Raw genomic sequence first — 10,855 nt, 5'->3', positions numbered from 1 at the left:
CTTGGCAAAAGCCACCTGGTTAGTTAACACCAGGGGTTCCATCATCAATCAAGCTGGTCCTGCTCAGTCAGACCTTCTACACACAGTAGGTGGGGACAAAGTGCCTGGGTGCATGAAAAGAATCTGCTGGGGAAAACTATTTGGGATTTTCCTGCCCCAGGCAAAAGCAAAACCTTTTGTTGGGTTGCTTTCACTCAAGGGCCTGGACACACTTGGTGGGTGATGATGGAAGATGGAGAAGTACAATGTGTACAGTTACAGTCCAAGGTAACATTAAAATTTATTTTTGTTCTGGATCCGCAAAACAAAGTCCAACCATAGAAAGGTCATGTGCAAGCAGACTTTATTTGACAATTGACACAGGCAAAAATATAGAGCCAGGCAAGAGGGAGAGAGGAAACGATATAAGAGAGAGAGAAAAGTGGTAAGAAGGTGGGAAGAAAGAATGAGAGAGAAAAGTGGGAGAAAAAGGTAAAAGTGGGAAGAAGGAATGAGAGAGACTCCAGCTGTTTCTTCAAGGTGGCACTGATTCTGGACAGGGTCCGATGCAAAACAGCGGTAGGTCAAGAGATGACAAAACAGCCACAGCATGGACAGCCAGATATACCCCTGAGTCCCTTTTGTTCTGAAGGGGCAGCTGTCAGTCAGCTGACAAAGAAACCAGGCTCCTTAGCATAAGAATCATTGAAGACAGGCTGCCTGGAGGGGAGCAGGGTGTAGCCCCCCACCCAGTCATCAGTTCTTATCTTCTTCCAGCTGCCAGTCCCTGCTCTTTTCCATCCACCTTAGCCAGGTACTTAGTAAGTACGATCAAGGTGGCTTCCTCTACCCTGGAGGGACAACCTAGCATTGAAAGCTGGCCCTCAGAAAAGGAGACTAGTCTCCACCCAGTTCTTACCTCTTCCTGAGGTGTCACCCCCCTGCTCAGTTCTGGCCAGGCCAGGTCCTCCACCCCAGACAGGGCTATTCACTTTAAAATTGCTCTTTTGAGACTATTGCAAATCAGTGAGGTCAGATTCTCACATGTACCACAAGGGAATCCAACACTGGGTGAGAATACCTAATTTTTGATTGGCTAGCTCAATCAGTAAAGCATGGCATTTTGGGGGTCTTGAATTCATGCCCCACATTAATTGATGTTATGTGAACTGTTGCATAAATTAATGGTGTTCTGGGAGTGTTTATCAGGATAATGTTGTGGTGATCAAACCAGAACTGGGTTCATCGACTGGCATCCAGTAACTTCCTTGAAGTTAACATCTGCAACCTGAAACTTGTGGACCATGGACATGAACTGTGACAATTGCTCCTTGTTTTAAGAGTCTGCTACAATAGATGAACATCTGCAATCATAAACTAAATTAACTTAGTGGGTTTTAGTATAGAGAGAGAGTAATAATTTGTGTAGAGGTGTATTTAGGGATAAGAGAGATGGTAATGACTGGAGTATGACACAAATAAGGGGTGGAATGTCCTGTTTTGAGCCAGGATAAAGCTAATTTTCTCTCTTGTACTTTTGCTTTCAACTAAGTCTCTCCTAAGTAGCTGCACTTGCTGAAATGAACAGCAAGTTTCTCAGTCAGTGTCTTCTTCTAGGACTGATAAGGCTCAGTGTTTATAGTTAGAGCTGGAGAATGGTCTGCAGAGCCAAAGGTTTCAGCTGAACAGCTGGAGTCATGGCCATCAGGACAGCTCAGTCTCTCTCTTCTCCATCACCTGTATCTCCTACCTCTCCAGTCACTGTACTGGAAGCTGCTTCATGCCCACCTCAGAGTGGGACAAAGGGGGTTTTGGGGAGGGGGTCCCAACCTCAGAGAACCCAAAGTGTTGCAGTTTAAAGTAAAATAAAATGGTTAAGGGTCAGAGTGTGCCTAGGTAGGTAAAAACTCTGTTATGTCACTCTGGAAATAAATAACTAGTTAAGAAAGTGCTGACCCTGTGGAACAATGATCAAATAGGGGAACTGCTCAGTAACTGACATCCTGTTCCTAAAGATAAGATGAAATATTGTACCCAGGTGGTGGGCCGTATGGAAAGCAGTAAACCGTAAATCTGTAACTTCGAGATGTATACCTATTGTTATCTGCATGATTTATGTAGTTGTTTGTAACTAGAAAGAATGTAACTCTGCACGTAGCCTACGATGTAAAAAGGTATAAAAGCTGAACCAAATTAAGGGTCGTCGGAATCCTGACTTGGGACGCTAGTCCTCAGGTTTCCCGGGCCCCGAATAAAGCACCGCATAAACTGACACTCTGTTGGTTTGTGTCTTGACTACGGGCAACAAAAGCATTCTCTAATCCTTTGCACCCCAACAGCCATGAGGGATTGCTCCATTGTACATTTGTAAAATTTTATTGAGTATCTTATTAATGAAAACAACCAAGTGATATCAAACCTTAGGCTACCGTGCCCCCACCCAGATTTGCAGTCACAACCATCTGGACAATGAAGTGTAATCTGTGGCTATAAATATTCTCAAAAAGCCATACTAGTTGAAAAGGTTTCTTTTCACCCCGAAATGACACAATCCCAGATTATCGCTCCCGTTTTCTTTAAAAGTCCTGCTGCAAAGTCATAATAAAATGCTCCATATGGGTGTTCCCTAAAAAAAAAAAGAATTATGGCCCCATCCTGCCATCTCCCCTGAGGAGTGTGTCATACTGATTATCACTTCCTTGCTTTGCCTTATATGGTAAAAAAAACCCAACATCTTAAAGATGTCGAAGCATGGAAACTCAAGCTTGAAAAATGTGGTGACCTTGACCATGCCCCTTCATTTCTGGTGATGGCTGAGGTGGGTCTGGTGATGAGAGATGATATCGTAGCTCTGGTAAAAACTCTTCTCACACTGGGAGCAGCTTTAGGGTCGTTCACCCCTATGAAGGCGCTGATGTCTCAACAAGTGGGACCTTTGACGGAAGCTCTTGGAGCAGTGGGGACACGAGTAGGGTTTCTCTCATGTGTGGATGAGACGATGGCTGATGAGATCAGAGCTCCTGGAAAAGCTCTTCCCACAGTTGGGACACTTGTAGGGACGTTCACTCATATGGATCCGTAGGTGTTTGGTGAGACCTGAGCTGGACGTGAAGCCCTTCCCACACTGGGGACACGTGTAGGGTTTTTCCTCAGCGTGAACATGTTGGTGATTAATCCAAGAGGTGCTGTTGTTGAAGGCTTTCCCACAGTGAGTGCAGGGATACAACTTCTCTCCTGTATGGATGCGGTGATAGCGTGATAATGAGGAACTATAGGTAAACTCCTTCCCACACTCCAGACACTTATAGGGTCTCTCTCCCGTGTGGATGCGGTGATGCTGTGATAATGTGGAACTCTGGGAAAACTCCTTCCCATACTTGGAACATTTAAAGGGTTTCTCACCCGTATGGATCCGTTGATGCCGGATAAAAGCTGATCTCCTGCTAAAACCTTTCCCGCAGTTAGAGCAGGTGTAGGACATGATGCCTGTGTGATGGTGTCACCGTTGGACCAGATCCAAGCTGTCACTAAACCGTCTCCTGCTGTCAGGACATCTCTGGGGTCTCTCACCCCGATGGATTTTCTGATGGTGGAGATGGGCTGAGCGGATCCTAAACCTTTTCCCCATTCTTGGCCAATGTCAAATTTTTCTCCTGGATGGATTCTATTATTTTTCACTCATGTCAAACTTTGACCAAAAGCTGTCTTATCTTTGGGTCACCCAGACATGTTTTTGCCCAGATGGAGTCACCCCGTGTCTGTGAAAGAAGCCATAGTGCAGTGACAAAGAAGAGATTTTTTTTTTTTGGGTGAGGGCAGATAAAACCTACATCAATCCTATTGTGGGTGAAAATGGAGTGTGAGGTGGAATGAGGAGGTTACCCATAGAGTTGGACACCCACTGATCATCCCTTAGTTCATCTTTAGGAGATACAGTGGCACTCAAAACCCAAAGGGGAACTGGGTGTGATGCAGGGTACTGGGGTTGTGAGCCACTCCTGGCTTGAGTTGGGATCAATCCTTTGCACTTACACTCCATGAGATATTTTTGTTCTCCCCTATTCCTGTCAAGAACCCTTGGGGTGATTTAGGGGTCCTTTCATGCCACCAGACATCTCTGGTATGATTTTGTGTTCCCAGTTGTGGCACCAAATCCCCACCATGACCTGGGGGTTCCCCCATCACACCCACATCCAGGATGATCTGTCATCCACTGGGATGAGTTGGAGTCTCCTGGGATGTTTTTGGGTCCCTGATTGTGGCTCCTGAGCCCTGAGGTTATTAAGTCCCCTGGAAGGGTTCTGGGGTCGCCATGGTTACCCCTGGCTCCAGGGTGATTTGGGGGTCCCCACTTGCAGCCCCCAAACCCTGGGGATGACTTGGGGGTCCCTACCTGTCACGGTTTAACACTGGCCTGGCAATTAAACAGAGTAACAGACGCTCTCTATTAACCTCTCTCTCCTCCCTGATAAGAAAGGAGAGAGAATAAGGGAGAGAGACTTATGGGTTGGAAACTAAACTACACAACTTTAATGAAACAGTAACGATAAATAGGAAAAATTACTAAATATATACAAATATACAAGAAAATGGACACCACATTCCTCCCCCCTTTCCCCCAATAGCTCTCATGTCACCACCGAGGCTGCAGGGCAGCCCTGGGAAAGTCCAGGCTGGACTCCTGGAGTCGGCAGCAGTCGGGAACTGGAGGCGGGAACTCACAGATATGGGCTGGCATGGATCAGGACCACAGGCAGACGAACAGATGGAATCCTCCCAGGATGCCAGGTGAAGGAATGGAAGCAGGAGAGGCAGGAAGGGCAGGCAGCCGGAAGGTGGAAATCTGGCTTGGCCCTCGTGATCCCTCAAATTTATACTGAGGATGACGTATATGGGATGGAATACTCTGTTTGGTCAGTTCTGGCATCTATCTTGTCCGTTCCTCCCCAAAGGAGGGCTGCAGGTGGGACCTCTTTATGTTTTCCTCAGAGCTGAGCAGTGTCCTTGGCTCTGCATACCAGTCTCTAGCAGTAACTATAAACATCAAGTGTTATCAGTCCTAGAAACACACACTGTCTAAGAAACTTGCTGTTAATTTCAGCAAGTGCAACTACTTACAAGAGACTTAGCTAAAAGCAAAAGTACAAGACAGAAAATCACCTTTATCCTGGCCCAAACCAGGACTACCACAGCCCCCACCCCAGGATGAGTTGGGATTCCCTGGATGATGTGGGGGGAGACCCAGTCACAGCTCCTCCATCCTTGTCCGCCCTCACCCCAGGGAGAAGTTTCAGACTCAGTTTGTTTCTGGTTCTGGGACAGAATTAACTCTCATAATTTTTTTCTGTTCAGAGCACCTGGAGTTTTGGGAGGCTGCAGACTCCAACTCTGTGAGTGCACGGGAGATCAGCATTGTTGTGTTGGGTCCTCCCCAGCTCTGGAATGTGGGATCCACAGGGACCATGGGCTCCAGGCCAGGGCAGCTGCTCCGACCTGGCCAAGCCCAGTGTTCCACACCATGACCACCAACACCCTCCCTGCAGAGCAGGAAGTTGGAGGAGATGACCTTTAAAGGTGCCTTCCAGCCCAAAGCAGTATGGATCAGAACTGGGATGTTACTGGTGTGTCACTGGTTTCCCCCCAAGTCCCAGTGCCCCAGGTTGGAGGCACAGAAGCAGTGTGACTGGAATGTTACTGGTCTGAACCTCCTTAATACCCTGGGAGGACATTGGGAGGGACTGGGAGGGAAATGGGAGGAACTGGGAGGGGATCGGGGGGCACTGGAAGGGACTGGGAGGTTATATGGGGGGACTGGGAGAAGGTAGAGGGAACTGGGAGAGACTGAGGGGGTGCTGGTGTAACAATTTATATATAAATTTATATTTGTTCATTTAACCTATGTAACTTTGTTTATAAAATAGAAGTATTAACCGCAAAGATATGTGCCAAAAACATTGTGTGACTGTGACAAATTGTAATAACTTATATATAATGTTTGTTCATTTAACCTAAGTAGAAATTTTTTAGTGCATTTACTTATAAAGGCAAGATAGTAGTGAAAGAAGATAAGGATGTTAACTGCAGAATGTACTTTAGAGAGAAAAAGTGTATTGTGACAAAATGCTGTGTAATCATGTTTAAACGTTCTTATAGATAACCTTTGTAGAAAGGGGTTAACCAAACACAAGATGTGTCTGCATAAGAAGGATTAGTATTGTCGGCTGTGTCTGCTCAAGAGAAATTAGTATCGTCGACAGATTTTGAGCTTTTCCAGCAACATCAGGCTCACACGGCCATAAAGGACTATAAATACCCAAGAAACTGTTGTGCTGTCTTGACGGAGCAAAGACTCCCGAGCACCCAGCGCTGTTTTTGTTTGTTGTCGCTTGCTAATAAATTCTAATTGGTTTTTAATTGGCGTGTCCTGGTCAGTTTTTCGGACCTTTAATTTATAACACTGGGACTGGGAGGAACTGGGATGAACTGGGTAGGGACTGAAAGGAACTGGGAGGGATTGGAAGGGTATTGAGAGGAACTGAAAGGCAACTGGGAGGGGATCGGGAGCACTGGAAGGGACCTGGGGGGGGATTTGGGGTCCAGGGGGGTTCCGGGAGGTTTTGGCGGTCGCTTTTTTACCTCTCTCCTCCCACACTGCTTTCGGCGCAGCCGCGGTGACGTCATAGAAAGTGCGGCGGCGCCGCAGAGGAGGGGCATTGAGAGAGGCGCAAAGCACAACGGGAGTTGTAGGCGAAGGATGCGCAGTGAGCGGCGGCGCGCAAAGGCTGTTGGGAAATGTAGTCCAGAATCCCGAAGGACTGACCCGACCCGAAACACCGCAGAAACGACCCAAAATCCCTCCCAAATCGCCCTGAAATGCCCCAAACTGGAGCCCAGACGGCACGGAACAGCCAAAAAGCACCAAATAGCCACCAAAGGTACACAAAAAAGGGGATTTGGGGGTAAAATTCAAGGATTTGCGGTTGAAAAGGGGGGTTATGGGTTGAAAAATGGGCATTTGGGGTAAAAAACGATAGGATTTGGGGTGGAAAAGGGAGATTTGGGGTCTAAAAGGGGGGGTTTTGGTAAAAACTCAATGATTTAGGGTGGAAAATGTAGGATTTGGGATAAAAAATGGGCATTTTAAAATAAAAACAAAGGGGTTTAGGGCCGAAAGGGTGTATTTGGAGATGAAAAGAGGGTTGGGCAGGCAGTCAGGTGTGGCTCAAGCATTTCCTGGAAATCTGTGCTTGATGCTGGTCCTGCTCTGCCTCAGCCCTCACTCACCCTCAGGACATTCCTCTGTCTCCATTGTGACCCTGAACAGGGAGCCCTGAGAACTCAGGTGGCAATGCTGAGGTGCAGGGGCTGTGCTGCTGCAGGGAGGCAGCCCCAATGCACCCAGAAATTGAAGGGGAGGAGGAAAAGATGGTGAGCAAATGATCATCACCCCTCTCCCTTTCCCCTCCTTCCCCTGCTACATCACTTTTCATCGTTTGGCTTAGATGGCTCACGTACCTTGTCTCTGGAATTCAGTTTTCCCTACTTTTCTCTCCCAAGTGCACACTATTTGTGAGTCTCCTGCCTAGCAGACCCTTCACAGCACCTTCAACAGCTCAGCTGGAAACTCCTGGAAATTCTTGTACAGTGGAAAGAGATGGACTCTTCAGGGACAGAGTTGCCTCATTAGGAAAAAAGTGTTTCAGGGAGTTGTGACCCCTGATCCTGCTTAGTGTCCTTACTTCTGCATTCCCCTAAAGGCCTTTTCAGCACGGTGGAACTTTTCTCTCCCATTTTTCTGTTGCTTGAAAGCAGAATTTGTCTAATTGCTGTTCTGGGTACTACTGAGAATGACATTGTGTGTCTTAAGCTAAATGTGAGCAACTGAACATTCTCTTTCAATCCACAGAAACAGGCACAGCACTGTGGACACTCATGTCTCCAATCAGAGGAGATCTAGTCTTCTAAGAAGAGCAGTTTGACCTTCTCAGAGGACCTGTTCCTGTCCTTTCACTAAAAATGGAGTCCTTAAACAAAGCGTGAATTCATCCTGATGAGTCAGTGACTTCTGACCAATTCTTTGTACAACAAACAAATGCATGCTCAGGTACTCCACCTGCCAAGCAGGGAAAACAAAGTCCTACAGCACTTTGTGGAGAAAGAGGAATGGGACAACTGCATATCACCAGTGGAGTTCCTCCTCCTGGGACTGAGTGATGTCCCCAGTCTTCAGGTGCCTCTCTTTCTCCTCTCTCTTATGATTTACCTTGTGATAATGTTTGGCAACCTCCTCGTTGTTGTGCACCAGTGACAGATCAGCATCTTCACACGCCCATTTACTTCTTCCTGGGGAATTTCTCCAGTATGAAAATCTGCTATACCTCCACTATCCTGCCCAGGCTGCTGGCCAGCTTCCTAACCAGAGACAGAACAATTCCTGCTCAAGGCTGCATGACACACTTCTTTTCTTTGGCTGTTTTACAGGTACTGAGTGATATCTGCTGGCCACTATGTCTGATTATCAAGACTTGGCCATATGTCAACCCCTGCTCTACACAAGCCTCATAAAAGGGAATGTCTGTCTTCAGCTGGTAGCTGGCCCTTGGCTAGCAGGATTACTGATGGCTACCATAGTCACTGGACAGTTCTCCAGGTTACAGTTCTGTGGTCCTAATGAAATGAATCACTTCTGTGGTTTTGCCCCATTGCTAGAGCTTGCCTGCAGTAACACCAGGGTGCTCAGACTGGTTACCTTCCTAATCTGTGTCCTGGATGTAGTCTTCCTCTTTGTGTTCCCATTGGGATCCTACATCCACATCATAGCTGCCATCCTGAGGATCCCAACCACCATGGGGAGGCAGAAGGCCTTTTCCCCCTGCTCATCTCACCTCATCATGGTCAGTGTTTTCTACAGCACCCCCATCGTTGTCTACATGGTACATAGGTGTCCTGGTTTGGGCCAGAATAAAGGTGATTTTCTGTCTTGTACTTTTGCTTTTAGCTAAGTCTCTTGTAAGTAGTTGCACTTGCTGAAATTAAGAGCAAGTTTCTCAGACAGTGTGTGTTTCTAGGACTGATAACACTTGATGTTTATAGTTACTGCTAGAGACTGGTATGCAGAGCCAAGGACACTGCTCAGCTCTGAGGAACATTTTACCCTCCAGAAGGAATAAAGAGGTCTCACCTGCAGCCCTCCTTTGGGGAGGAACAGACAAGATAGATGCCAGAATTGACCAAACAGAGTATTCCATCACATAGACGTCATACTCAGTACAAATTTGAGGGATCACGAGGGCCAAGCGAGCTTCCAGCTTCTGGCTTCCTGCCCTTCCTGCTTTCCTGCTTCCCTTCCTTCACTCGTTCCCTGTTTCCTTCATCATCCTGGGAGGATTCCATCTGTTCGTCTGCCTATGGTCCTGATCCATGCCAGCCCATATCTGTGTGTTCCCGCCTCCAGTTCCCGACTGCTGCCGACTCCAGGAGTCCAGCCTGGACTTTCCCAGGGCTGCCCTGCAGCCTCGGTGGTGACATGAGAGTTATTGGCGGAAAAGGGGGGAAGGAAGGTGGTATAAATTTTCCTGTATATTTGTATATATTTAGTAATTTTTCCTATTTATCATTACTGTTTCATTAAAGCTGTGTAGCTTAGTTTCCAACCCATAAGTCTCTCTCCCTTATTCTCTCTTCTTTCTTTATCAGGGAGGAGAGAGAGATTAATAGAGAGCATCTGTTACTCTGTTTAATTGCCGGGCCAGTGTTAAACTGCAACACTAGGACAGCCCCACTGAGACAGCTCAACAAAGTGCTCTCCTTTTTCTACACCATCCTCATGCCCATGGTCAATCCCCTCCTCTACAGCCTGGGGAACAGGGAAGTCAAGAGGGCTCTTGGGAATGCACTCAGAAGAAACATGGCCTGAATTCATTGAGAGCTCATAGTAGTTGTGATCCCCCAGGAAAGAACAGGTTGTGATCGAGTCAAGTGTGGACAAATCATAAGTATGGACAAAAAAAAATAATTTGTCCATCTGGTATAACGTTACAAGTGCATGTCCTGGTTTGGGCCAGGATGGAGGTGATTTTCTGTCTTGTACTTTTCCTTTTAGCTAAGTCTCTTGTAAGTAGTTGCACTTGCTGAAATTAACAGCAAGTTTCTCAGACAGTGTGTGTTTCTAGGACTGATAACACTTGATGTTTATAGTTACTGCTAGAGACTGGTATGCAGAGCCAAGGACACTGCTCAGCTCTGAGGAAAACATAAAAGGTCCCACCTGCATCCCTCCTTTGGGGAGGAACGGACAAGATAGATGCCAGAATTGACCAAACAGAGTATTCCATCCCATATACGTCATCCTCAGTATAAATTTGAGGGATCACGAGGGCCAAGCCAGATTTCCTGCTTCCAGCTTCCAGCTGCCTGCCCTTCCTGCCTTTCCTGCTTCCCTTCCTTCACCCGGCATCCTGGAAGGATCCCGTCCGTTTGCCTGCCTGTGCTCCTGATCCGTGCCAGCCCTTATCTGTGTGTTCCTGCCTCCAGTTCCCGACTGCTGCCAACTCCAGGAGTCCAGCCTGGACTTTCCCAGGGCTGCCCTGCAGCCTCGGTGGTGACGTGAGAGCTATTGGGGGAAAGGGGGGAGGAATGTGGTATCCATTTTCTTGTATATTTGTATATATTTATTAATTTTTTTCCTATTTATCATTACTGTTTTATTAAAGTTGTGTAGTTTAGTTTCCAACCCATAAGTCTCTCTCCCTTATTCTCTCTCCTTTCTTATAAGGGAGGAGAGAGAGATTAATAGAGAGCGTCTGTTACTCGGTTTAATTGCCGGGCCAGTGTTAAACCGTGACAGATTTATTGGCGCCCAACGTGGGGCACGAGC

At 47.0% G+C, this 10,855-nt stretch overlaps 2 protein-coding genes across 2 annotated transcripts; one reads left to right on the top strand and one right to left on the bottom strand.

The window, feature by feature from the left end:
* Positions 1-2,639: 2,639 nt before the first annotated feature.
* LOC139789263 (zinc finger protein 271-like) lies at positions 2,640-5,829 on the bottom strand. The gene is given in 2 exon segments (XM_071729760.1): positions 2,640-3,562; positions 5,337-5,829. A coding segment is annotated over 1 exon segment (684 nt). The 5' UTR covers positions 3,461-3,562; positions 5,337-5,829; the 3' UTR covers positions 2,640-2,776.
* An 881-nt stretch (positions 5,830-6,710) lies between these two features.
* Positions 6,711-10,019, top strand: LOC139789261 (olfactory receptor 5AP2-like). Its single transcript, XM_071729758.1, is given in 4 exon segments — positions 6,711-6,938; positions 7,886-8,428; positions 8,431-8,920; positions 9,751-10,019. Coding segments are annotated over 3 exon segments (723 nt in total). The 5' UTR covers positions 6,711-6,938; positions 7,886-8,340; the 3' UTR covers positions 9,896-10,019.
* Positions 10,020-10,855: the final 836 nt, after the last annotated feature.

Source organism: Heliangelus exortis, chromosome W (genome assembly GCF_036169615.1).
Source record: "Heliangelus exortis chromosome W, bHelExo1.hap1, whole genome shotgun sequence".
Classification (NCBI taxonomy): domain Eukaryota; kingdom Metazoa; phylum Chordata; class Aves; order Apodiformes; family Trochilidae; genus Heliangelus; species Heliangelus exortis.
The sequence above is the reverse complement of the archived record's forward strand: the minus strand, read 5'-3'. Positions and strand labels throughout refer to the sequence as shown.